Source organism: Pteropus vampyrus, unplaced genomic scaffold (genome assembly GCF_000151845.1).
Source record: "Pteropus vampyrus isolate Shadow unplaced genomic scaffold, Pvam_2.0 Scaffold18, whole genome shotgun sequence".
Classification (NCBI taxonomy): domain Eukaryota; kingdom Metazoa; phylum Chordata; class Mammalia; order Chiroptera; family Pteropodidae; genus Pteropus; species Pteropus vampyrus.
Genome location: NW_011888799.1, coordinates 6,533,659 through 6,561,296, shown reverse-complemented (window position 1 = coordinate 6,561,296; position 27,638 = coordinate 6,533,659). Strand labels below are relative to the sequence as shown.

General features: G+C 48.1%; 2 protein-coding genes and 1 pseudogene across 3 annotated transcripts in view; 1 reads left to right on the top strand and 2 right to left on the bottom strand.

The window, feature by feature from the left end:
* The first annotated feature begins 200 nt into the window (after positions 1-200).
* Positions 201-16,771, top strand: MRPS18A (mitochondrial ribosomal protein S18A). Of its 2 annotated transcripts, XM_011354717.2 has the most exons (6): positions 201-361; positions 7,126-7,157; positions 9,544-9,651; positions 12,134-12,257; positions 12,499-12,568; positions 15,489-15,958. In XM_011354717.2, exons 1-6 carry the CDS (start codon positions 250-252, stop codon positions 15,631-15,633), a joined length of 591 nt encoding a protein of 196 aa, XP_011353019.1. In that variant the 5' UTR covers positions 201-249; the 3' UTR covers positions 15,634-15,958. The 2 variants fall into 2 exon arrangements, with proteins under 2 accessions (XP_011353019.1, XP_011353020.1); XM_011354718.2 differs by lacking the exon at positions 9,544-9,651 and having other exon boundaries at positions 208-361; positions 15,489-16,771.
* Positions 6,490-6,608, bottom strand: LOC111736236 (annotated as a pseudogene).
* Positions 16,340-27,638, bottom strand: part of RSPH9 (radial spoke head 9 homolog) — a 13,492-nt gene continuing 2,193 nt past the window's right edge. The window contains exons 2-5 of the mRNA XM_011354719.2: positions 25,736-25,901; positions 23,625-23,754; positions 23,019-23,165; positions 16,340-16,558 (exon numbers count right to left, since the gene is read on the bottom strand). Of these exons, the coding sequence (XP_011353021.1) occupies positions 16,398-16,558; positions 23,019-23,165; positions 23,625-23,754; positions 25,736-25,901 (604 nt within the window). The 3' untranslated portion in view covers positions 16,340-16,397. The remainder of the gene's footprint in view (positions 16,559-23,018; positions 23,166-23,624; positions 23,755-25,735; positions 25,902-27,638) is intronic.

The window sequence follows — 27,638 nt, the reverse complement described above, 5'->3', positions numbered from 1 at the left end:
GAGACCTTGGTGACTTCAAAGACTGGCAGACAGGAGCCAGAAAACCTACCCTAGATTCTAGGAACGAAGCACAGGCTTGACACAAAGGCCTCTTGGCTTAGCCCAAAGTTGAAGAGGTGAGGGAAAAGGAAGTGATGCGGCCAAAAGGAGCAAGAAATCCCGAAGCCGCATACTTCTTGCCCACCACTGCGGCTGCGCGTGCGTCGTTCCGGAAGCGGAAGTGCACGAAGGTCAGGCTTGGTTTTCAAGATGGCGGCCCTCAATGTGTTGGTGTCCGGTTGTGGGCGGCTGTTCCGAGGGCTCCTGGCAGGCCCGGCCGTGACCAGCTGGGCTCGGCCTCCAGTTCGCGGATTCAGGGAAGGTGAGTCCCAGGTCCCGACGACCTCCCAAAGTTGAGAAGAGCGGCAGAATTTGCTTTCTCCCGCGCCCGTGCGCCCCTCTCGCGCCCGTGCGCCCCTCCCTCCCTTTCCTTCGCGCGGTTATGAAACTCCGGAGATGCTGGCGCGCCCATGGTGCTTGAAACCCCCCTCCGGACCCTGATATTGTTATCTGACTTCCCGCTTCTCGTGAGTGTCCTCATGGGAGGGAGCAGGTGGGGAGGACAGAGAGAAAAGCCTGTTTTGTAGGCAAGAGCAGAAGAAAAGCCTGTCCCACTGTTAAAAAAAGTTTTCGATAAGGGTCTGCAATGTTAGCTCTCCCGTATTCTCCGAACCGCAGCCTCCTTCATTAAAGACTCCCCGGACTATGAGGGCAGGATATTTGGATACTCTTCCCAGGGCCCCCCATTTCAGTTTCTCGTCTGAAATACTGTGATCTGATGGCAGCTTTTTCTGCCCTGGCCGCTAGTCTCCTTGAAAGGTTGAAGTTAAGGTGGAAAGGTCATTGAACAGCTGAAACAGAGGCACATGTTGAATGGTAGTTTTGCTTTCCGTTAATCGTAAGTCTGGAAAGGCAGCCTGATTCTAGCATTGAACTGAGAGCTTACTAAAGGCCAAGTGCTGTACTTCAAGCTATCATGGGATACTCGATAAAGAAAACACAGCTCTTTTCCTGAGAAGTTAAGTTGTAATGAGACGTGTTTATAGACTCCAATAAATGCAATTTAGGTATTTACGTGTCGAAGTAGAGGGAGATTTGGTTACCGGAAACAGCACACCCAATTGGAAGGTCTCATGTGGGGGTGGCGGGGGAGTGCCTTAAACAGACTTATGAAAGGATGCAATCCGGCGGAGAGTGAAAAGGTCTTTCAGGACATAGCTTTCCTTTGTGTACTGCTGGAAGCAGGAAAGGATTAGTGATGTGCAAAAGAAGTGATGTGAGTGTTTTAAGATTCTGGCATAGTATTGACCAGCATTTCCTTTAACTAAAGCACAGAAGCATCCAGAGGAAAAGGGTGATCATTGTTTCAGAGGGAGCAGAAAAGTCCAAAAAGAAGAGCCCATAAAGAGGCCATTGCTTTCGTTTCTGAAGAGGTCTCTTTAGCTATCAAACAGCAATTTCAATAGAATGGCAGGCAAGGAACCCAGTTTGAGAAAGTCAAAGAGATAGTTCATGGGAATTGCAGGTATGTGTGAAGAATTTAGGTGTAAGAGGAAGACGGAACATTTACTATAAAGAACAACAAAATCCAGATACTGCCTGGTTAACATTAGATAAACTAATCCGTTAATAAAGATACCAGAGAGTTCATGCTGCTAATAAAAAGAACTTGGATAAGGTGTTTTATGTATTCTCATGCTGTAAAATAAGCGTATGCCTATAACTTTTTTGAGGGTGTCTACCAAGTCTCAAACGCTAGTAGCTGCAAGTTACATATCCTTTATGCCATTCACAGTTGAAAACATTTCCTTACTATGTTCCCAGAGGATAGGCAAGAGGAATAGTTTTGTTTTGTTTATAAAGGAATATTTGAGATTTGCATTTTTGCAGTTGAAGGGTTTGTGAAATGATAGACTATACACTCAAATGGGTCTTTGACTCCTCCTTTCCATAAATACCTGGGTTGGTTGCTCGTCTGTGTTACTCACTGTTACCTAAAAGCTAAATAACTGAATTGATGTAATCTTACATGAAGGCACTACCATATTCTGTATTCTTCTTAGGACCCGTCTCCGAAGCCTTTAAGTGAAAAAACTTTCTCTTGATATTCTACCTATTATGAGTAAGGCATAAAATATTACACATATAGCTAATTTTGACTGGTCCCAGCAGGTGTGTTTGACACTCAAATAATATTGTACACATAGGATTTAAAGTTGTAGAGAGGAAGCCGGATGTCTTACTGAAATTATTCAAGCATCCTACTTTTCAAAGTATCTAATAGTGCTACTTAATTTTAGTCAGTTCATAAACATTCAGCACCAGTGCTTCTGCCTGTAAATTCTCATTCTAAAGCAGTGGTTCTCAGTTGAGGGGCAGATTTTTACCCCAGGGAACATTTGGCAATGTTTAGAGATATTTTTGGTTGTCACAACTGGTACTCCTTGCATCTGATGGGTAGCGTCCAGGGATACTGCTAAACCCATTACAGTGCACAGGACAGCCTCCCACAATAAAGAACCACCTGGCTCAAAATGTCAGTCATACTGCTGTTGAGAAAGCCTTGTTTAAAGTTTGACAAGAGGGATACAAAGCCAAAAAAATATTATTAAGGAAGAAGCAAGACTAAAGGAAGACAAAAATGGAAATTGTGGTTTAATAAGTGCCTGCCGTAAGCACTGTGCTAGGTTTTCCACATACATTCATTCCATTTTCTCAATGATTCTTAAAGGTGGATATTACTGACATTTTTACAAATGAGGAAATCTGGTTCAGAGGGGTTCAGTAGCTGCCCCAAATCACACAGCTTGTAAGCAGTGGAGTTGGAAGTAGAGCCATGCTCTTCCTTCTCCATCTGTAACATCACCTTGGTACTCCATGGCAGAGCTTCCCTGTGATTTCCTCCCTTCCCCAAAAGCCCTTGTCAGTTAACTTGCTGAAGACCATTTAGTGCTTACAGTTCACACTGCCAGACTTAGCAGAGATTAAATTAGAGTTCATTCCTGCTTTATCACTCTTAGCACTTTTATGAAGGAAATGTATTTAAAACAAGCAAAATAAACCCATATGATTATCTGAATTTACAGTAATGCTCTATTAGACATTTAGATCAGTGTATTGAAATGAGTAAAGGCTGAAGGGAATTTTCTTCATCTCTTCCATTTAGCTAAGGGGGCTTTCTGGAGAACCTAGCAGTTTAGACAAAGATGTGTCTGGCAGGATGGGCAGCCCTATAGCTAAAGCTTTGAGAGAGCAATGAGCGAGTTGCGGAATTTAAAAAATTGAGAGTATCCCGATGGTGGAAATAGATTTTTGTTCAGCAACAAGACTCTTCATTCTGAAGCATAGTGCAAAGGGACATTTTCTTTGATCCAAAAGAAAAGAAGAGGCGGTAATGAGAGAAAACTCATATTGAACTTTATTGTAGTAGTAGAATTAAAGATGAACAGAAAGGAGCATTGTTTGAGCGAGGAAGGAGTTTGAGAAAAATAATTAATGGCCGGAAGTGCAGGCACACATCCCGATCATGCACTCCACTCCCTGACCCTACATAAGACTGCTAGTGCTGCCTCTTAGCCATCCTGCCATTCATTTGCTCCATTCTTTCACTCCATTCCTTCATGTTCTGTTTGCGATTTGGTTTTCATGGATCCTTTCCAAGAAAGACTTTAGTCTCTGGGCACTTCCTGCAGCAGCACCCTCCACTCCATATCATTCATCTTTCCACACTTCCTCCTTTACTAAACAGTTGGGTCTTTATACTGCTGCAGTTCACTATGTCTCTGTTTATGTGGCCATCAAGGTCTTTCTCCGTTCACTGCAGTCTCACCGCAATGCTGTTTGCTCTAGACTGTTATAATTCAGTTATGTTGGACTTCATCCTAGGCGAGCGAGTATTTACTGAAGCACTCAAAGGACCTCTTTACGAGGCATGGACTTTATTACAGTGAAGTTCCCATACTTGGTTTAGTTCTTTTTTCTCCCTTAGGGCAAAGACTCTGTCTTCTTCTTCTGTTGTAACTCTCCACAATAGGTGGAGTTGGGCTGTACAATCCTTGGTTGCTCAGCCAATATATTGCCTCCTGTGAAACAGATTATTTGATTTGTATGAAAAGTGCCCTTCGAAGATTTTGGCTCTTAATTCTAGTTTAGAAAACTGCTTCATTTCTTTCCTGAGTTTACTTGATATAGGCATGTCTGAGAAAACAAGGGTGATTCCGTCTTTTTCTAAACACGTTTTCTGTTAGTGCCTAAATATTTTAGTCTAGCTTTCTTAGCCACCCCCACTTCTCTTGAATGGAGAGGCAGCCAGAGACAAAATGGATCTCAGGTTTTGTTTACTTTTGACATGTTTTTGTATGCACACTGAAAATCAATACTGTTTTGATTCCTATCTCCTGTTTTCAGAGACTTAAAATCTACCAGGGCCTTTTCATGCTCCAGCCAGGCCTTCTGCCCCAGCACTGAAACACGGCCCTGATCAATCTCAATCTCCTGTGAATTCTCAGGTCATTATTCCTGGTTTGACAAATTGTCTCTATTAGATAAGCATCTGCCTAATGTTTTACCCACTGGCTTATAGTAAGATGATTCACTGGCTCAGAGTTGCTGTGTGGGGAGCTTGTGAACAGTGGAGCTTGCCACGAGCTTTGATCTCTTTTCCAGGGGCCAGTGGGATGACTTCAGGGTTTGGTTCTTTGCCGGGAGTGATGTGTGTTTTGTTAGACTTGTTTACCTCATGGTTAGGACCCAAGTGCCTCCACAGAGAAGGGAACCACATGTTTATCAGCTTTGTGTTTCAGGGCATTGTTCTCGTGCTGACTCAAGTAGGACCATCTCCTTCTGTTTCCTAACTTTTGTTTCTTACAGGGACTCTTAAAAACTTTCCCCCTACCAGTTGTTGTTCAGATTTGGTCACCGTCTGTCCAAACTTGAAAATTTTCTAGGGTTCCTGGAACCCCTACTGGGCTGGGGCTGTGTCCTCCTTCTGCCTCCCCACATTTGTAGGTTGACACATTGCAGTGACAGTCCCCCTGCAGCTGTGCCGGCTTCCAGACTGAGCACCAGGTTGAGCCTTACCCACATCCCGTTTAGGCTCCTCTCTGTTCTGAACAAGTAGATCCCTGTGTGGAGTGACGCATTTTCTTTTACAGGGAGAAACCTAGTTTGCCTTTGAATTGATTAGTAACTACAGTGTTCTCTGGAGAAAGCCTCAGGGCCTTTCTGGCCATTGTTACTCCTTTGTGTCTCTGGAGTTGGACATGGAAGGGCTCTCAGGTTGGTTGTTTAGAAGTAATGAGTCTTTGTGAATGGCCTTGCCCAGAAAACAAACTGGTAACAATTCCAGGCAGTCTGTGTCCAATTAGGTGTCAGTCACAGAGCTCAGTGATCACAGATGCTGCTGTAGGAATCTGGTTGGGTTACAATTGCTTCATTTTTTTTTCCTTAGACATTCTCCTCCTTTTTTTATTGTTGGTTTTTTGTTTTGTTTTGTTTTGTTTTTTATTGCAAAAGTAGTACACGTTTATTTTAGAAACTTTAGAAAATATAGATAGGCATAAACAAGAAACTAAAATCACCTACTTCAACCATTGAGAAAAACAGTATCACCATTTGGGTATATAGCTTCAGGGGTCTGAGAGCCACCTAAAATTCACTTCTAATTGTATGTATGTTTATGGACATGTTTCTAGGGAGAAGGCTATAACTTTCACTAGATTCTCAAAGTTAAGAGCCTTTGGCTCTTTCTCATCTGTATTACTTCTTGCCTTGGCTAGAGCTGAGTCAAACTAATTGTGGCAGCCAAGCTGCTGTTAAAATATGATTTTAGTATGTAGGGAGACAGTTTGCAGTCTACCTATGTGGGCTCGTTTTCTACTACAGTAATTGCCAGTCAGAAGGGGACCATGGCAAGAATTTTGCTCTCTAAATGCCAGCTAGTATTAATTGAACATCTGTGTGTCAGTTCCTGTGCTAACAGCTATGGCTTCTCTCTTTCTAAAGAAACTGGGAGAACAAGGGAGGATCCAAGAATTTTCTTCTTGATTATATTTGGCAAATGTGGGCTTTTAGCTTGATTTCTTCCTTTGAATATTGTTGAAGTTGTCATTCTGCATCCTAGGCAAGTAAGATGGAAAATATGTACAGCCTGACGGATGTGTGCAACTTACTGCCTTGCCCTCAAGTTCTCTTGATTGCCAGACCTAAATAGACAAAGAGTTGAGGGAGTCCCTCTCAGTTTGGAATTGCAGTACTCTCCTTGAAATTCTGCCTGGACCCAGTACCTACAGGCTTTTTACTTCCACCTCCTCCTCTATCACTCCTCTCCTGTGTAGATAACAAAATGCAACCCTGCAGGGAGAAGAGTGAAGAAGAGAAGAGGATTTGACACAGTTGTCCTCGCACAGCTTTAACAGGCTCTCAAGATGAATTTTTTTTTCTTCTTTTTTACACCTGCAGCACCTCGTCTTCCTAGGTGGTCTCCCATCCAGGTACTAACCAGGCCCAACCCTGTTTAGCTTCCAAAATCAGATGGGATCGGGCTTGTTCAGGGTGGCACAGCCGTAGACTCTCAGGATGAATTTTAGGAGCGAACTGGTCTCATTGCTGGGACAGTGTTAGTTCAGTGCTGTATCTTATGGATAGCAAACTCCTCAAAGTCAAAAGCTATTTCTAATTCTCTTCATAAAAGGACACATGCGGTGGGTACTTTTGAAGGTCTTTTGGATGATTCTGCCCATTCTTAGGTCATTATTGCTAGCCATAGTAGGGCAGGATCTTGCCAATTTCCTTGGATAGAACCAAGATGGATCTTGGCTTAAAAAGGCAAAAAACAGTGTGAAGACTGTTGATCCAAGAGAGATGACATTACTTGGGCATCTGGCCTTGCCCCCACCCAGCCTCAAGGGCATAGAGCCTTGGCACTTGGAGGTGAACCCTGCACGCTTTCTCTTCCAGATGGGGGACCGTGGGAGAGTGCAGATTGAAGGCTCGGTTTTTTCTGCATGTGTAGAATTTGAGCTATTATTTGAAACTCCCTGTTCCTTATTAAATGGCTGACCTAATTTTTCCCCTTTATCTCTGTAGTGGTGGAGATCCAAGAAGGGAAGACAACTATAGTAAGTATCATCGAGTTGGCCACTTATAACCTCTTTAACACTTGGAGCTGCCTGACCGTTCCTTTGAGGGAGGAAGGGAGGCCCAAACGGGACTCTAAGCTCCAAGATTAGCTCCCTCTGTGACCATAAATCTCACAGTCTACTATTTTTTAAGCTGTGTGCTGTAGTGTAGTTAACCAGGAACAGTCACTTGTACCTGGATTGAGGCATCCGTTATTTGATTAAAGTGGCCTTTGTATGACAAGATCTAAGAGGTGTTTGCTATGTTCTTTGGACGGTGATAAATTAGTTTTCCAACGGGGAAACTAAGGCAATGGCAAGACTAGAGAGCCAGAGTAAGTTGACCCAGGGCCAGGAGCCTGGATCTCAGCTCCTTTCCTTTCTGTCCAGAATGACTAAGCTACTCCTTAAGTGATGCAGTTAGAAGGTGACACTCTCTGGGACCTGGGCTCACTAGCACCCTAGCTTGTCTGCTGGTAATAAAGCTAAAACAATTCTTTATCCACCGACTCCCCCCTTTCCCTCCTTGGGCCCATCTCGCCTCCCTTCCTCCGGGAGTCATGGGGCCTAGATTATCCTATAATCCCTAAAAGACAACGTTGTTTTCACATGGCCTTCCATGCCTCCAATAAATCCTCAGCCACTCCACAGAGCTCCCAGAAGCCTCTGTAACTTCCATGTCAACCAGGGATTTAACCCTTCTGGCAGCCAGCCATGCTCGGTCCTCCCCCAGACAGTCTTATCCCCAGGACAAGCCCTTTGGGTTCTTTGGGTCTTCCTCAGAACATTCTCTCAGCTTTTGCACTGCTTAGCCTCAAAACAGTTCTTTTGAGGGGACTCCCATCTCCTTAGCACACCTTGTTTATCCCCTTATTCAGAGCTGAAATAAGCATTCACCCTGTGAACTCTATGCTGGTGGAGAGAAAACACATCTGGTTTTTGAGTGTGAAGACTTTTTCATGTGGGGCATGAATTTGCTATTTGTAGAATGAACGTGGAGACCCTGTACAAGGAGAGCCTTGGGGGAGGGAGCCCATCCATTCCTGGAGAGGCGCTCCCATGACTGACTGGGTATTGCTCACTCTGGGGTCTCACTTTCTTCATCTATAATATAAAATCGTGGTTCCTCCCTCAGTAGGTTCTGGGCGTTAAACAAGATATGTGTGAATCATGATTGGCACAGAGCCAGGCATGCAATTGGGAGTCAGTAAATGTTAGGTCTGTCTCCACGGGCCCCCTTTAATCCCCTCCCGAGGCCTACCACTCACCTACACATTTTCCCTTACACACATCTCCATTTCTGGCATAATTGTGGTGGCCTTGGCAGAAAGGTAGCAGTGCCCTACATAATCAAGCAATGCTTCCAGCCCCCTTTCCCTTTTGCCAGTTCTTCCCCAGGAGACAGTGTTGCTTCCCTCCCAAAGCCTCTCAGACCTGTCCCATCCTTACTCATAATCCATGGCCTCAGTCAGCAAGGCTTTCTAAACTCCCCCTTTTGAAATTGGAGCTGACTCCAAATCTTTGGTCTGTTACGCTTAGTAATTCCAAGGCTATGTCACAGGATACAGCAGCCACGAAGGTCATTTCGCATGTGGCCTCAGCACAGTTGGAAAGGTGGCATCCAAGATAATAAAAGCAAGGAGAATAGGAGAATGTTCCTCCCAACTGTGTTTTAAAAAAGAGAAGAAGCAAGAGTGCACACGGTTATCTGTTTGTATAGGCAGAGACCAGGCTTCTCACATTGGCACCATTGGTATCCTAGGCTGGCTAATTTTTTTGTGGGGGCTGGCCCGTGCATTGTAGGATAATTAGCAACGTCTTTGCTAGATTCCAGTTGCACCCCATCCCCCAGTTGTGACAATCAAAAATGTCTCAGTTGTTGTCCAGGCTCCTCTGGGTGGCAAAATCATGGCAGGCTGAGAACCACTGGCATAGACTTACCTTTGTAAGATAAAGCTGGAAACTTAGTTTCCTCTGAGAACGATATGTAGGGTGAGAGGGAGACTTCCTTTAGACTCTGTATCCCTGTGCAGTTTGAAACTTTCTACCACGTGCATTTATTACTTTTTCCCAAAGGTTTTTGGTTGTTTAAGGAACAAAAGTTAGCATTCAGCTGATAACAGCAAACCCCTCCCTCTTGCATTAAGTTCAGTTTCTACTACCCTTGAAAGCCACCAAGTCACTTCTCTTTGGTCATCCCAAGGCCCAGTACACAGCAGCTGCAGAACCACCACCATAGTTCCAGCAGAGAGACTTATTAGATCCTCCCACAGGACCCTGACAGATGAACTTACACCAGCATTCCCAGCATTTTGGGGGTTGCTCAAGGATAAGAGAGGCTCCACACGGCCCTCTGCCTCACTGGCTCTCTTTCTCTGCCTCCTAGATCGAAGGCCGTATCACAGGTACTCCCCAGGAAAGTCCAGATCCCCCTAACCCTTCTGGCCAGTGCCCCATCTGCCGGTGGAACCTGAAGCACAAATATGGCTATGAGGTGAGTTGGTACACAAAGACACTGGGCTCTACACGTCACGGAGGTCATAGTCTCTGGTTAACTAAAGCAGCATCCCCCCAACACACTCTCCTCACCACCCCTCACCTGCCCCGTAGCCAGTGCTGCATCTCATGGAGCCACCAAAGACAAGCATTTTGTCCAGTGGCTCTCACCCCTGGCAGCACATTAGAATCATAGGGGAGCTTTAAAAAAATGCTCAGGCTCCACCCCCAGACATTGATTCGCTTGGTCTGGGGTAAAGCCTGGCCATCATTTTTAAAAGCTCCCCAAGTGATTCTTATGTGCAGCCAGGGTTGAGAGTGTCTTAGTTCATGGGCTGGTTGCTTGAGATTCAGACCATCAGGGCCCAGTCTTGAGGGGTTGTGTTCCCAAAAGAATGGGATCAGGATCTAAGTTTGGGTTTTGTTATTTCATAATAGACTCTTTTATAAGAGTCTGTTTGGAGAGTCCTTACTGTGACCTATGGACACATTATTGTTTCTTTCCATATTGGAGATCCTGGTTTGCTCCAGCTCTTTTAGCTCATCATCTGTTTCCACAGAAGGATGATGACAATGAATAACAATAGGTACCCTGCGTTGAGTGCATTCTCTGTGTCAGGCATTGTTGTAAGCACTTACATGCCTTCATTTGCTTCGCTTTCATAATATCCCTATGAAGTAGGTACTTTTTTCATCCTTGTTTTACAGAGGAGGAAATTTGAGGCATGGAGCTGGAATAAAAACTCTGGGTATACAGCCAGCCCGCAGTCCCAGCTACTACTCTGCATCCTTTCTAGAAATGGGGAGGGACTGGGAGAACGGACACAGTCTTGGAGAAATCCATACTTGTCCTTCAGAGTTCTATTGGTGACATTAAGCACCCTATTTTTAGGTTTCAGGTGATTCAGGCCCTGGGCCAGTTTGACCTGCAGCTTGTCCCTGTGCCCCTCTATGGAATGGGATGACTAAGGGCAGAGATCCCGGTCAGGTGGTAAGAACAGGAGAGGCCACATGCCCATGGGATCTGAACAGAATGACCCAACTAATCTCCAAGACTGGGAGCCTTGGCCTCAGGCCACCCTGAGGTGGGGAGAGGGGGTGTTCTTTCACTGCCCCAGGCCCTTCTGCTGATTGCAGCTTGGAGTAATAGGAAGCTTGCAGGCCGCAGGGCAGTATTCAGAGCTTCTTGTTACATGGAAGTTAGTGGAGTTGTGGCCATACTTGGAATCCCAACTTAAGATGGGAAGGTGAACCCCACACCTGCCTGACCACCATGGGGCATTCTTCCTACCAGCCGTTTCCAGGAAATAGACTTGGCTCTGTTTATCCAGCAGAAGAAATCCGATCTCCTCCAAGGTAAAGGCTTGTTTTGCTTTTACCCCTTTCCATTCAGGACACCGTTAGCCCGAGCTGCACAAGCTGTCAGCTTGCTTAGCAGTCTGCAGTGAAGGAGACTGGGGCTGTGAGCCCAGTTTATTAGCCCTGGATAATCCAATCCAAGTTCTTTTCATCAGATTCTGAAGATTACAGGGGTGGGAATTGGGGGGTCTGGGTCCCTCAGGAGCTGTCCAGTGATTAAAACAAATCTGCGGTTATACAGTGAGGCGCCTGCCAGGGCAGCAAGTCAGTTTGTGGACATGACTGCTAAGACTGGCATGCCAGGCCCCTCAGGGGTGGGCGGGATGGGAGATGGTGGCTTTTATTTAACTCCCTCAGCCATCCTGTGAGAGTTAGAAGAAACGATCTCTTGTCTTTTTTTTTTTTTTTTTTTAATGGTCTCTTGTCTTGATTCTGGCTCTGTTTATCCTTGTTTCCTTGTCTTGTCCAAAGCTGTCTGATGGTCAAAAGGAAGCCTGAGAATCCATTCACATCTGGTTCACAGGGGGCTTAGAAGATATAGGATTTAATTTCACAGCCCTGATCCCTTCCTCCTCAGCTTGTATTCTGCCTAGCACTTCAGAGAGAGCAGCAGAAGGTGGAGGGGCTGTCTGCATGTATTCTGGCCTGTGGCCCATAGGCCGTGGTGGCGGAAATGGTATAGAATTTTTCCTCTTGTGTGAAAATATATGACATACCCCCTACCTCACCCTAAGAGAATAACAGACCCATCATCACCAGGAAAGATTAAAGGGCAATTTTTCATGCAGGTGCATAAAAAATTGTTAACACTTTTTCAGGAGTTTCTAACCTAGTCTGTCAAAAAATTATTTCTTGGAGGAACTAGAAGCTCTTGGGGTGGTAATGGGGTCAGAAAATCTTACTAAGTTGGGATTTAACTTTTGTTAGGGTAAAGGTGGCAGACCAATGTGCAAAGCTGTGTGTGGAGGGAGTGGTCTCAGGTCAGTTCCGAGGGAAACATCAACGTCTTGGAGTGCCAGGGTATACGATAGCCTCCCCTGTAGATCATGTGGCCTGGCTCCCCAGCATCAAACACCCACCCAGCTGACTGACCCTCATCTCCCGTTTTCCGGTTCCACTAGGATGTTCTGCTGCTGAGTCAGTTCATCCGGCCTCATGGAGGCATGCTGCCCAGGAGGATCACAGGCCTGTGCCAAGAAGAGCACCGCAAGATTGAGGAGTGTGTGAAGATGGCCCACCGAGCAGGTAGAGGTTCCCCTTGGGGCTAAGAGGGACACAGGGCTTTAGGTACCATCCTCCCCTCTGTTTCCCCACCAGCTGCCCCATTTTGTAGCCCTTCCTGGAAGAAAAATGCACATCCAGAGTCTTCGTTATACTCTCCTAACACCAACCTTCCACCCCCTTGGGCATTCCCTATGGCCCCCAAGAGCTGCAAAGGGAGCTTTGGAGACCATCGCCTTATATGCTCTTCCCTCCCTCCACTCAGGTCTGTTGCCAAATCACAGGCCTCGGCTTCCTGAAGGATTTGTTCCGAAGAGCAAACCCCAGCTAAATCGGTGAGCAAACTCGGGTGTCCACACCCTGAGCATTTTGCAAGACCTCATTCTCGCTGCATTTTCAGGGAAGGCCATATACTGGGGCTCATCCCACAGCCTAGCAAGGCTGGAGTGCTCCTTGGCTGTCTGTTCTGTCTTGCGTAGCTTGAGCACCCACCCCCACTAGTCCCACTGCTGCTGCAGCTGATGTTGCATGGGCTTCTGTCACCCGCCCCTGCAGCTTCAGCCTCTGCCTCTCTCCTCTTCCTTCTCCAGTAGGGCACTTAGCACAGGGGCAAGGAGGGTAAGAAGGTCTGCTGGTTGGGCATTAGAATGTGCTAATCCCCTGTTTATGACATCATACAGGGTTGCTATGGGAATATCAGAGCACTTCTACAAACTTTTAGTATCCCAGCACTGGGGTTATTAAAGGGCAAAATGAGGCCTTAAAAGTGGGAGGGCTCTCTGGGGCAGGGCCACCATATATAGCTGTGCAAGTCGTATACTGCAAAACTTCAAGACAGTTATCCATGTAGATTAGATTGTGCAGGTTGCTCCCTAGAGTTACGCAGTTAAGAATCTGCACAGCTGCACATGGTGACCCAGGAGGTCCTAAGGTTTTATAGAAGAGAGGAAGGCCCCTAGATCCTGGAATGAATCAGTCTGCCTTTCAGCCTAAGCAGGGTGGCCCCCTCTAGTGTAAGAGCAGATTCCTAACACTCAGTCATTCTGTTGTACGTTCCTTTCCCTCCACCATTCCTGTTCAGCTGCCACTGGAACTGCTCTCTGTATGGGGCCAAAAATGGTTGAAGCAAAGCAAGACTTAACCAGTACCACCCCATCCCCCCAAGCAGACCTCCTAGTCAGATTCCCAGCAGAACCCAGGCATGAGGGTGGGAGGCCAGGCAGATACCAGCCACAGATTGCTGGACTTGGGGTGCAAGGCCAGAGCTGGGTCTTCATTGACGCCTCGCCAGCACCCTGGCCCCATGCCCATCTCCACCTGCACTTCCTATGTTGCTAGCTGGGCCATTTGCCAGCAGCCCTGGGGGAGCAGGACCTATTAACCTCTTCCTGTCTTCCCCAAATATGCTATGGGCCATTTGGGGATTGAGCTTACTCCCACCCCCCACCTTGTTAAGAGAGGGCAGCAGGCCTAAGGACACAATCCATCCTGCCCTCAGGCCTTTGAAGTAAGGCCAGGCTCCCTCCCATATATCCGGTGTCCTTTAACGTGACACGGGATTGATGATGTGTGGGGGCTCTTGGGTTGCAAAAGGCCACCCCAGGGGGGAGGGGGAGGCCTGGCTACAAGGGAGGTTGATTCCCTTGCAAGGAATTTTATGATTCTATCCAGAGGTCCTTGAGCTGCCACACACTGACCCAGGTTCTACTGGGGCCCGAGGGGAGCCACACTTCCTCCTCCTTCTGTCCCTTCAGGAGAGGTAGGAAGGAGCCTTGGTTCTTTCTAGAGCTGGACTCTTCCCAGAGCTGACTGGAGGCCAGCCACCCAGGTCCCCCTTTCCCCCACCAGCTGGCTGCTCCTTGTGGCACAGGCATTAGGCCCAGGGCTAGCTAAAGCCCAGCTTCCTTGGGTCCCTGCAGGGCAGAGAGGAAGAACAGCTTTAGGGCAGCAGCTCTGAAGATCCTGGTCAGCCTCAAGACATTCTGGGGTCTGGGAATCCCAGTGAGCACGACTTTCACAGACCCTGCTCGCACACCCCACCTCTTCACCCACCCCCTCTGGAGACTGGGAGACAGATGCCAGCACAGGGGCTTGCCAGGTGTTCCTTCCCTTACCCTTTACTCTTCTGCTGTCCCAGCACCACCAACCATAAAAAAAGCCATTCCTGGGGCCAGCCCCACTCCTCAGAGGTCTCCCTGTTGGGGCATTGACATTGACAGTAGATGTAGAGAAGCACTCCCCTGTCTGCCCACCTCACACTAGGAGTGCAGGCCAGCACCTCCCACAGCTTTTTATACTCTTTTAAGAATTGTTCCCTTTGTGCAGAGCTGAGAGCAGAAGACCAAGGTCCAGAGGAGCTTAGTTGAAATGTATAAGTTGGCAATCATTTTTTAACTTCTATCTAAAAATTTTCATCCAAGGGTAATTATTTGGGGGGGGGGGTGGTAATAATTTTTTTTAATTAAAAATCTCTCATTTGAGAGTTTCTAAAGGTGGCGAGTTGAAGTCTCAACCTAGATTAGAGGCAGAAGAGGATCCTGGCCTTCGTGCATGGCTGAGCTTTCAGGATGAAGGGTGGGCCTCTCCAAGTTTCATTCTGAATGGAGTAAACCCCAGTCTCAGCCGGCATGAGCCACTTTTCCAGGAACTATCAGTGCCCCGGCCATCCCCAAAGGAGGCCAAAGGACTATGGGCGGCAGCCATCTTTCTCCACCCCCCTCCTACTTACAGGAACCTTCCTGGACTTGGTCTGCCCCCACGGGCCTTCACCCTTGGCTCCCATCACAGGTTGGGTGAGGGGCAGGGGTCCTACACCAGTTATGGCTGCCCAGGGGAGTTCCCTGAAGGCTGGGGTGACAGAATGAGCCAAGTAGGGAAGAGGGAAGGATTCCTTCAGGCCCTTACATCAGCCTCTCTCCCCCTGGCTGAGGCCAGAGAGGAATGATCTGCTCTCTGAGCAGCCTCTTTCTCTGCCTCTTCCCCCAGGAAATACACACAAACACTGATAACTCATAAAGATCAAGGGAGCACATGGCCCTAGGCTGCCTGACGCTGGCCACACACACACTTGCAGCAAGAGCCCAGCCCATCTGTTTATAGCAGACTCAGCAGTTGCTCCTAGGAAAAGTCTCTGATCCTCAAGTGAAAGGGTTTGGTTGGACAACCACAGCTTTCACCCAAGGAGGCAGTGCCCACTCTCCCAGATCTAGCACAGGCCCCAGCCCTCATAGCCATCTCCTGGTCCTCCTTCCACAGGTACCTGACCCGCTGGTCCCCTCGCTCTGTCAAGCCCATCTACAATAAAGGCCACCGCTGGAACAAGGTGCGCATGGCTGTGGGATCACCCCTCCTGAAAGACAACATCTCCTACTCAAGAAGGCCTTTGGTGCTGTATCATTGACTGAGAGCAGGGCTTTCTGAGAGCCTGGCCAGAACTCCTCCTGTACTCCTGCCCCATCCCTACCAGGGTGGCCCGGCTCCTGCAACGTGAACAGCATGAGGGTCAGTGGGACCTCCTTCAGTGCCCTCGGCCTGTCAGCAAGGGCAAACAAAACAGGTCCCTTGGCAGGTGCCGTGGTCTCATGACTGGCTGGGTCTGTGCTCAGTGCTGGGGGACAGGGGTTTTGCCCAAAGGAATGTCATAAACCAGGCTCACGTCTCACCCACTGGGTGCATATTCCCTGCTTGGCAAGTGTGGGGAGCTTGGGCTCATTTTCAGCCAGTTACTGAACTTTGAGTCATTGATCCCTGTGATGGGCCACATGAATGCAACTTGAGGGAGGGAGTTCATGGGCCAAACAGGTTCCCATCCTCTTTTTTGACAGCTTTGTCTTGGGCCTGGGAGGCTGCGAGGAGGAGGGAAGTTGGGCTGCCTGGTCCATGTGCAGCTCTCATCTGAGTCCAAGAGCTGCCTTGCTAAAAGGGCTCCTGGCTGTCACCTCCCACAGCCATTTCCACCTGCCATTGTCTCCTTAGCACATTCCAGTCCTCTGCCACTTGGTTTAGAACTAGGTCTCCAGCTCCGTAGGCCTCTCCTCAGAGCCTGGACACCAGATGGAGGTGGAGATGAGGGGAAGCATCAGGACAGAATAGACAGACAAATTCACTGAAATGTATGAAAATAATGTTTACACTCTGCATAAAAAGTTCCCAGGCTGGCCCCTCCTACAGCATGAAGGGCAAGTCTATATTCTTCTCACCAGTGCCCACGTAGATGTAGCCACAGTTCTTGGTGCGGGGAGCGTGGTAAAAGGTGAGGCCTGGCCAGAGGAGACTGCGCAGCACCACCAGAGCGTTGCCCCTCTCCATCTGGATGCTCCAGGATCCTGGGGAAAAGGCGAGGCCTGAGCTCTGTGGAGCCAGAGTTTTGTGCATATGCAGAGGCCCCAGCTCCTTGGGCTGCCAGGCCCTGGTGCTAAGGTTCTACTGGGAGAAGGGAAGATGATTTAATTATCCTGGGGTTTTACTCCCCCTGATTGCCTTTTAGCCATTTCACTGTTCATTAAAACCACTTCCAGGGAGAGGGCAAAGGAAATGAAGAGGTGAAACTCAAACCAGTGCATTTTGTTCCTGTCAGCAAGTCTAGTTAAAGGTTGAGTGGGGGAGGAAGCTGAATCCACAAGCAGAGAGGAGTTGGGGCTTTCTCCAGGCTCCCTCTCACCCTGTACTCGGGACACTCCACCGGTGACGTTTAGTTCTAGTGCAGTTTGTCCCTACTTAACATTTTATTCTCTCTTCCGCACTCCCATAAGCCTCTGCTCTGAGACGGATTAGACCCATCCAGGAGCTCACATAAGAAGTTTGGCGGGAGGGGACTTGGGCCACCGCTAATGAGCCTTTGTCTTTCCTGGGTCCTGCCCTGGTTTGAGCTCCCCAGACTGGAGCAGCCCAGCCTGAGGCTGAGTTGTGCAGCTATGAGGACTTGGCGAGAAGGGCCTGATCCATCTCCAGAACAGGGAGGGAGCCGCTGTGTGGGAGGAAGGAGCCTGGGAAAATCGCCTCTGGATGCAGATCTGGAGCTTCTATTCCCCTGCGCACCAAGGCCCCTCCCCAGCCTAGCCACAGCTCTGCTCTGGGCCATGCCAGAAAGGCAAATGCTTTGAAGGTTTTGGTGTTGGACCAGCCAGTGATGCGCTGAGAGCTGCTCTGAGGCCTTCATCGGCTGCCAGCTCAGCCTGGCTGCTTGGCTCCTGCTGCCCCAGCTTCCCACAGGCCTCCTCCAACCATGGCCCACCCTGGTCACTCCACACCCAACAGCCACACAGCTCAGCCCCCACCCACTGGGGCCCACCCTGCATCTAAGAGACCTAACCACCAGGAACCCCTGGCCTTGGGTGTCGTCACCTGCCCAGATCAAATCCAAAGCTTTCTGGGTGCATGTAGGTCAGCTGGCCCTGGCCTGCTTACGGAGAGCCTGGCTCAGAGCCAACTGCAGCACTGTGCAGTAGTCTGCACCAAGTGCTACTACCCATGTATGAGGTGATGAAGTAGAAGCCACAGCATAGGCTTCCTTAGGCCCACATAGTGCTGGCAGACAGTATCAAGAATGTCCCTGGGTTGTCAGCTCTGGCTGGGGTACTTCCTAGGAAGGGGGCTGGTGGGGTAAGGGGGATTTCCTGGTCAGAGAAGGGAGTATTTCCCCCTGGCTCCTACAGTTTTCCTTTCTGAAGGACTTGAAGTCTCCCACCTCTCAGACCTGCCTTCAGAGTCCTAAATCCCTAGCCTGTTGCTTTCCTAGTCACTCATTCCAAAAAGCAGATTGCCTAGGGGTAATGGGAGTGGGGTGTGACAGAACAAAGTGTTCCCAGTGCACTGCTTTCAGCCTTTGGCCAGAAGCACAGGCCTCAGGAAGGTACATCCTCTAGCTCCCCTTAGGTATACCCCTGACCCCACCCCAGTGCCCAGAACATCATCTGGGACAGTCCCTCCCTGCCCTTGGAGCACATAGTCACATAGCCCCCTTGAACTGAAAGGTCAGACTGCCTCACTCCTCTGCCACTCCAGGAAGGGCAGTTTGCAGCCTGCCTGGGCCAAATGCTGCCCTGGAGAAATGGAATCTTGGAGTCCCTAACCTATACCACTCATCAATTCACAGTCACCAGCACCTCGGCACTCTGGGCAAGGGCTGGGTCCCAACCTTCCCTTGCACCAGCCTGCCCACCTAGAGTTTAGCCACCTCTTTGCTCCAGTAGATGAGGGGGCCCAAGGTTAGCAGGGATACTAGAGAAATACAGAGCCCCCACTGGGGCAAGGGACAGCACCAAGCAGCAGAAGGGGGCTGGCAGAGTGTAGAAACAGCATGTGAGGGGCCAGCCAGCTAACAACACTGCCTCCCTCCCTTGCATTCCTGTCACACTCCTGTCCTCTCCTTTTTCCTGGCTCAGCTGGTTGCCCAGGAAACACACAGACTCTAAACGTGCCGGGAGTCACGTAGTGTCTACCTGGGAAGCCAGGCAGTTGCTGTCACCTTCACCCACTTTTCTTATTGCAGCTGCTCTAAAGGTTGGGCCTAGCCAGCTCTCACCGCTTCTGCCTCTAAGATTCCAGGAGAAGCAGCCTCCTGCGGCCCTGGTGTCTCCCAAGTCTCCTCAAACCTCCCCCTCCTGCCCCCTGGCAGCCCCTCTTCTACAGACTCTATTTTTGAGGCTGTGGTGGGGAACAAGCCAGTAATTAGGATCGCTTGAAATCAGTGGGATGTCCTCACCTTAGTGTGGAAACCTCTGGCTAGGGTATGCTCCTCAATTATATTCCTTCCAGTAAGAAAGGCAGCAAAGCTCTGAGAGTAAGTTTGAGGCGGAGAGTGGACCAGGCTGGGGATCAAGGCTATCCAGGGGCAGCAGATGGCTTAAACTCAGACCAGCACTGCACAACTTGTGACACAATGAGAAATGACCAGGTCCCTCCTCAAAGCAGCCACTCTGGCCACACCAGGGCCACAAAGTATGGTCAACTGCCCTAGAGGTGGGGGGGCGGGGGAGTAATGTAATGGGGTACAGAGGTGGAAGAGTACCCTCTGTAACTGACGGGCAAGGTCAGTCCCCCTGGTCCAGAATGCCGAGGACTTCCAAGGGACTGGATGAGAGGAGCCACCTGCATATACCCATAAGAGAAGGTGGATGACCATGTTCCCATCACTCTCTGAGGCAGGCAGGCCCTTTGCTGCCCTCTGCTGTCTGAACTTGGCATTGTTAGTGACAGCTCACTTGCGTGAAGGAGCTCCAGTGGCCCTGGGCCTGGCAGTTTGAGATGTGTCAGCTCCATTACAGACAGAGTGGAGCAAGGATAGGTTCCCCGCCCTCCACCCCTCCTGCTCTGCTTCCCTAGATACTCTGCCTGTCCCATGCTGCTTCCCAGGACACCAATGGCTTCGCTTGTGAGGCACCTCCTATTTTACATTTCCACATCCTATCCTGTGTTTCACTTGATCTTCTCAAACCTCTGGAGGCAAGGACAGTGTCTGTCTTGCTCACAATGAGATCTTCAGTGCCTGGCACATAGAAACTGTTCAGTGGCTATTTGCTGATGGAGTGAAAGGTTAGGGAGCATGAAACGGCAGGGTACTTACTACCTAGTTGGCTGATTTTGTGTTCCATCTGTCTTACCTGGCTGCAGCCAAGCTCAGAGAACTCTTAGCTGTTGCCCTGCTTCCACCAGGAGGATGGTTTGACATCCAAAGCTACCTACTCATAACAAAATCCTGCAGACCGGGGCATGGCAGGGCAGCACAGGAGAGTATGAGTGGCCCTATGCAACATCCCTCCCCATTCTCTCTTCAGCCAAGGCTGGCTCAGGGACAAGCTTCTGAGCTCCTGGCCTACCTCCATGAGCACAGAGAACAGGAGTCCCAGGGACAGGGCCAACCTATACCATACCGGCTCACAGGTGACACAAAGTCCTGAACAGTTGCCTCAGACCCAGAAAGGAAACAATGATCCTACCTGAGCAGAAAATTCCATCCCACAAAATTCCAGCTGCCAAATTCCATCCCTCCAGCCAATGCTGGTGTCCCAGAGAATCTTGGGATTTTGGCCTCACTTAGCATCCCGGCTCATTCCTCTGCTGTCTGCCTGGCAGGGCAGCCTCCCAGCAGCTCCTTCTGTTCTTTCTCTAGCAGATAAGGGAGTCTGGGAGCAAAAATCATGCTCTCCTAACCATCCACAGTTCCACCCCCATACCATGACCCCCACCCAAGCCATTATAAGAAAAGCTAGGCCAGACTTCCTTGAGGCTTTCTGGTGGTGGCTCTGGAAGGAAGGGAGCCGGAGGCACAGAAGCTGCGAGGTTTCCCAAGCTCAGACCAGGAGCATTACTCCCCTCAGGCGCACACAGACAAGATGTCAGGAACCCTCAGCTGCCAAAGCTCCAGCACTGAGGACAAACCAACATGCTGGGGTGACTGAGATGTCAAACCATTGGCTGATCCTTCAGCCCTGAGGCCCACCATCAAGGCAAGATGGTGGGCCTCACCCACACCCTAGGCTCAAATCCCGTACCTCCCAGAAGACTGATGAATTCACTTGCTGACTGGACGTTATCAGTGACCCCAGCATCCTTTAGGAAGACCCCCCAGATGGCAATGCAGACAGGGCTGATGGGGTTCCCTTATGATGAGTTTGCTGGGCCCCTACTACCCATCTGGATGGTTTTGGTCTCGGCTGCAAAGACCCTAGCATCTCCTTGGCCCTCTCACTGCACAGAGGATGAGGCTTCAATGGGAAGGAAGTGGCTTTGTGTTAACCCCCTAATCACCCACCACTGTGGAAGAAGGGCCCATCCGCTGGCCCTGGAGCATCCAGCTACAGGTGAGAAGGTTGAGAAGTCAGCACTGAGCAGGATTTTCCAGCCACACCTTGAATCAGGGAGGTGGGACTGCTACCCCCAGATTAGGGGCATTAAGAGGACTTTTCTCCCACCTCAGCCCCAGGCGCTGGGTCCCACCACCACAACATTCTTAGCTCCCTTTATCAACCTCCTGGGGATGTGCAGCCCCCTCCAGCTTCTGGTCAGGCTGGGAGCACAGAGTTGGAGGAGATAATAGGAGTCTGGAAAGTATATCTCATGGGTAAGAAATGCCCCAACCCCTATAAACTTTCTTTTATCTCCCCCATAGGTCTAGGAGCTCCTTTCTAATGCTCAGGGAAGCTTGCCTCGAGTGCCCCCATGTGGCTAAGGCCAAAGTAGCTATTCGTTCCTGGCAGCCCTTACCCACTTGGGACCCCAAAGCCTAACCTCTGGGGCACTGCAGTAGCCTTGAAATGGCTTCCCGATCCCTGGCTTACCCCTTCTCCATTCATCGACACACCACCGCCTTATTATCAGAGACCTGCTCACAAGCCAACAGAAGTTCCTACTGCCTTGGTCTGGGCCTCCTACTCTTGGGCCTCTAGGCCTGCCCAACCCACCTCTAAGGCCTTTTGGCCACTAAAAATAATATCAATAATTTTTAATTTTTATCTTAGTCCTTACTATGTGTTAGGCACTGTTAGAAGCATTTTGTATATGTATATGTCATTTAATGTAACAACCCAATGAGGTAGAATATATCATTATTCCCCTTTTAGAAACAGGGGAATCGAGGCAAAAGGAAATTGAGGGACTTGCCGACGGTTACACAGCAAGTGACATTCAGAATTCCAACCCAGGCTATCTAATTCCACTACTGCCATCGCTGCCCCCTCATCCTGAGTTCTGCCCAAATGGGTAGCTCATTGCTCCTCAGAAGTGTTTCTTCTAGTAATGGGAGTGACTATTCTCCTGCCATTCCCATTGTCCACTTAAAAAGAAACACCATCTACTTGACACCACCATTAAGGCCAGAGCCCTGAAGTCCAATGCTCTAACACCTACTGGGTTTAACTTTCTCATCTGTTTCTGCATCTGTAAAATGGGGATAATAACAGTATCTACCTCTAGGTTGGCTGTGAAGATTAAAATTATATAATACATGGAAAAGGCTGAGTACAGTGCTTGGCACACAATAAGCAGTATCACTGCTTTTATAAGCTATTATCATTATCATTGCCACATCATCAACAGCAAATTCCTCCAGTTCTCAGAAACACTAAATGTGGGGAGGAAAAGAGGCAGGGATGCTGAGTCAGTGCCTTGGGTCTGTCCCCGACTGCCCAGAGCCTGGCACCTGTTCTGAGGAACTACATCCAAGTAAGAATATCTTCCCAAGACATGCTGTTTTCTACCTATGCAGCTCAGGGAAAGGAAATGGGGTCTCTGTGACTCCACCACCAACAACTGGGTATGTGCCTGGGCCAGGTGGGCCCTGAAGCACAGGAAGGCTTCTGAAGCTGTATGTTTTAAGATTTAAAAGTCACACACACACACACAGCAGGAAGCAAACGTGCAGAATTAATTTCCTTAGCAGGTGGTTTGCTATTCAATCAGCACCCAATTAATGAGCACCAGCTATGTGCCAAGCACTAGACCTAACCCCAAATTAACAGTTGAGATAAATGTTTAACTAGTATTTTCGAGGATGTTTTCAGAGATGTTTAGGGGAAGATTCTCAACCTGCCTCCATTCAAGATTGATATGAAAATCAAAAGACACTGAAAGATCTCCTGTCTGCAGAAGCATGTGAAATCCTTTTATCCACAAACATTTACTGACTGTTTACTATGAGCTGGGGAAACTCTACCCTCAAGGACCCTGGTGAACCACCAATTCCCACTCACTCCCTTGGTTCTACTCTCAGAAGAGAAAGGTAGGTGGCAGAGCCCACTGCTTTGACCTGGGGGCAGATCCAATGTCTTCAAAGTAATAGGCTATTACCTTTGGGGATGTCATGCTCCAAGGAGTCCATGAAGTCCAGGGAGGGGTCTAAAGCAGCCTTCTCAAGCAAGGTTTTATTCTTCAGCTCAACAGGCTCCCTGAAGTGGAAGTAGGAACTGAGCTTCTTGGCTTCAGACAAGGACAGTCCTAAAAAGAGGTAGAAGGTAAGAAGGGAAACCCGCAGATCCCTTTCTTTATACATGGGGACCACATGGAGGGGCTTGCAAAGGACTTAGTCAACCACTGACAGAGAACTGAAGAGAGAAAAGGGAGTAGTGTTCCCTCAGCCCCAACTTGGCCCAGATCTTGCAATGAGGAGAAACCAAAGAGAAGGAAAGTAGGAAAAGGCAGAGAGCCCAGACCCACTCAAAGCCCTGAGACCCAGACAGCCAAATGCTATCCCACCCTCAGGCAGAAAAGAGTCAGGGTACAGGGATTTGGTAGCCCATGCCAACCACCAATGCTAGGCCATTGGACACATCCTCCCAAGTGATGTGGCCACGGCTATTCCTCAGAGAGTGTTTCCTCAGGACCCCTAGACACATGTCTGACTTTACTTTGGAAGAGACAGGCCCCTGCCCTTGAGAGAGGCCACACAGAACTCACCTTCAAAGGTTCGATTGACATGGACAGGTCCAAAAGGGGTCTTAAAGAGGGCACCTCGAGGGATGATAGCCACAGCCTTGTCGATCTGGTCAATGATGGACACCAAGCGGGTCTCTTCCTTGATCTGGACCTGAGGAGACAGGAGACAAGCCATCTTGCCAGGGTGCTGTGCCCACTCACCCCTGGTGCAAGGCCCTCTGAATCACCATAGCGCAGAAGCCATGTCCATGGAAAATCATGCTGGGTAAGACCTCTGTTTCCTCCTATCAAGATTTTCTTTTTTCTTTTTTAAATTGGTAATATATGCTAATGATGCAATATTTAAAACTACCAAAAAAATCAGTCTATCTTACCCCATCCCTGGTCCCCCAACTGCCCTCACTGGGGGCAACCACAATGAATGGTTTCTTATGTACACTTCCAGAAATATGCTATCCTCATATTTAAATGTTGCTTATTTTGCCTTTTGAAAATATAAAAGCAATCATACTCACTGTAGAATATTTGGGTATTCAGAAATATTTTGTAACATACCTAAGATAATTAAAACTATTCAAAATCTCACCTCCTAAAGAGAATCACTGATAACAAATTGGTATAACATACTTCCTTCCATTCTTTTTTCTATGCATATATTTAAATCAAAATTATAGTCATAGTTTATATAGTTTCATATCCTATTCTTTGACTTAACATTGTTTCCCAAGCATCATTCCATATTATAACATTTTATGCAGATAAAATCTGTTTCCCAAGCATCATTCCATATTATAACATTTTATGCAGATGAAATCTGTTTACAATCAATATCAAGTGAAACACTGAACAAAAGGATTTCATAGAGATGTTTGGTAAAAGCAGTACCTGACTGGGAGAACCTGTTACCAGAGGCCCCTGGAGTTACTTAGCCACATATTTCCCATGGACTACTGACAAAAATTATTTACAAAGAGAGAGATGGAAACTAATATTTAATAAGTGCCTAGGCCAGAGACTTTACATGTGCCACTTCATTTCATCTGCATAAGCTGAGACATAAATATAATTATCCCGATTTTACAGAAAATAAAACCGAAGGGAGGTTAAGTTTGTCAGGTGGGAGGGGATGGGGATTGCACCTGAGGCATCGCAGACTTGGACCCAGACTTTTGGCATCACCTAGGTTCAAGTGCAGAAGCTGTATTTTGAATTCTGGGTTTGTCTAGTTTCAAAACTTGGGCTCCTTACTTTTGGATCTAGCTTTCCATTTCTAGGATTGAACCTTCAAATAGACTGCATACACTGGAAAAGATGTACGAGGTCATTCATTGTGTCACTGTTTGTCAGAGCTAAAACTTGGAAACTTTCATTTCCATGAATAAGACACTGGTTAAATTATGATACATTCACACAATGGTAAAAAGAATGGGGAGGCTCTTCAAGGCACTGATGTAGAAAGATCTCCAAAATGTATTGTTAGGTAAAATAAGCAAGTGGCAGAACTGTGTGTATAATATGCTGCCATTTGTTTTATTTTTAAGATAGAATATATACAGATAAGGTATTTGCTGAGGTTTGTATTTACATAAAATATCTCTGGAAGCAGAGCTTTTCATACCTAATGTGTATTTGAATCCCCTTGGAAAGTGCTAAAATGCAGATCCTGATGCCACCACCCTCCACCATGCCCCATTCTGCATTTCTAACTCCTAGGGCATGAAGATGCTTCTAATCCCGACTGCACTTTGAATAGCAAGATTTGGACACACACATGCAAAATGGTTACATTACTGTCCCCCAGAAAGAGGACCTGGGTGTCTGGAGGACAGGGATGGGAGAGACACTTCACTTTTTGTACATTTGAATTTTGAACTACATGGATGTATTATCTAGGAAAACAAACAAAAATATGAGAGCCTATGCCCATGCCCTTACTCCAGAGCATAGTACAGACCCTTCTTCCTTGCCCCTGCCCCAGAGCCAGGCTCTGTAAGAACTGCCCATCCACTCATCACCCTGTCATTCAGGAGCTGTGTGTTATTATGTTATCACCATAATTTTCATTGGGCTGGGTTTTGGATGGCCCAGGTCCTCTTCCTTTAGGCCCTCCTCCTCCTCTCGCCTTCACTCACCACTACTTCTTCTTCGAAGACCTTATCACCCTCCTTCACCTTCTGCAGCTCGGTGTGTTCGTACTCATGTGAGGGGTCCCCCATGAAGCGGCCCTTCACCACTGACGTCTGCACCATCATCTCCTCTGTGGCAGGGGGCAAGAGGCTCCACTCCATGCAGTTCAGGCTGCCAACAACACCCACATTACCCTGGTTTCCAATACCCGCTCTCACTCGAGCTTCCTGCTGTGACCCCTTCTCTCATTCTCCCAAGGGGTAAAATCCAAGAAAAGCTGCTGGGAGTCACACCTTTCCCACTTAGAAGCTCTAAGTGCATGTGGTGCACCCTCCCACACACACTTATGTGATACAAATTTTATTTTATTTTTTAAAAGGTCAAAAGCTTTGTGTATGCCCATATTCCAAGAGCTGCTTCCTAGATATCTGAACTATAAGATTCTGGATGAGTTCTAGAAGCTGAATTTTCCTCAACTGCAGGTGCCTCTGCTTTAGTGGGTCCCAAATTCATGCTCAGCCTGCCTACTGAGCCCACAGCACAAGCATCTTCCCCCATTTCTCAGGAAAGCTGGGCCAATCTTAAGAACCTCTCCTCCCTTGAGGTCTTCTGGGCACTCGCCAGCCCAGCAGGAGAGGATGTCCTCCCACTCCTCTCTAATCCACTCAGGGCTTGCATCCATAGCCTGAACCCTGCTCATCTTTCCTCCCTTCACTCTCTACTGGCACCTTTTCAACGTAAAAACTTCTCAGCTTTCTAAACCAATAGCCCTCAAAACCATGTCTCTCTACAAAATGCCCTTCTCCTGACCCTCCTTCCTCTGCCCCAACTCTGAACAATAATCTCTGAACAATTTGCCCCACAGGAGCCCTCCTTCCCCCTCATTTTCACTCTTTGTCCAATGCTCCAAGATTCCTGCCTCTATCGCCCCAAGAAACTGCTTAGGAGGAGGTCACCCATGCCAACAAATGCATTTCCATTTCTACTTCCTTTGATATTTCCTTCTCTCTCCTCCGGTGCTTCAAGTATTGCCAGGGATCTATTCTCACCCCTCTTTTTTCTCTGTAATCCCACCCACCTGACCCCCAGAGCCCTAGCTATTGACTAGGAATCCAGAATCCAATCAACCACCTCTCATAACCTCCACTGCTTCCCCCTGGTCTAAGCCACCATCTACTCTTGCCTTGATACTGCAGTAACTTCCTAACTGGTCTCCCCACTTCCATATTCACTCCCCATTCAGTCTTGTCCTCACTCAACTATTAAAACCTAAGCCAGATCACCTCTCTGTGAAGAACCTTTCAATGACTTCCCATTGAATCAAGTCCTTACAATGCCCCACAAGGCCATGCATGATTGTCTCTGGCCCCTTACCTTTCTGACCTCATGTCCTCCAATGTCCCCCTCACTCACTCACTCTCCAGCCACACTAGCCTCTATGAGGTTCCACAAACACACTAAGCACACACCTGCCTCACAGCCTTGGCACTTGCCTGGAATTCTTTTCCCCCAAATAAATACACAGCTCACTCAGTTGCTTCAGGTCTCTTCTCAAATGTTACCTTATCAGAGGCCATTCCTGACCACCCTATTTAAAATATCACCCATCCTGTATTCTCTATCCCCCATACCACTTGACATGCAGTATATGCGTATGTTTATTTATTGGCTATCTCCCCTCCTCCTCCACACACACTATAATATAAATTACATGAAGTCAAGGACTTTGTCTCATTTACCACTGAATTCCTGATGCCTAGGTCAATACTTGGCACATAGGAAGTGCTAAAGAAATAAAACCTTATAGAATACTCTCTATCTTCAGTCCAAATTTTTCTTCTGGACTCCAGATCTATACTTTAATATGCCTCCTTACCACCCTGCCTCCCAATCACCTAACACCGGATC

Coding starts and splice junctions, on each gene's coding strand:
- MRPS18A (XM_011354717.2), top strand. CDS start 250: ATGGCGGCCCTCAATGTGTTGGTGTCCGGTTGTGGGCGGCTGTTCCGA. Junction 7,158..9,543: donor AAGAAGGGAAGACAACTATA/GTAAGTATCATC, acceptor TCTGCCTCCTAG/ATCGAAGGCCGTATCACAGG. Junction 9,652..12,133: donor AGCACAAATATGGCTATGAG/GTGAGTTGGTAC, acceptor CGGTTCCACTAG/GATGTTCTGCTGCTGAGTCA.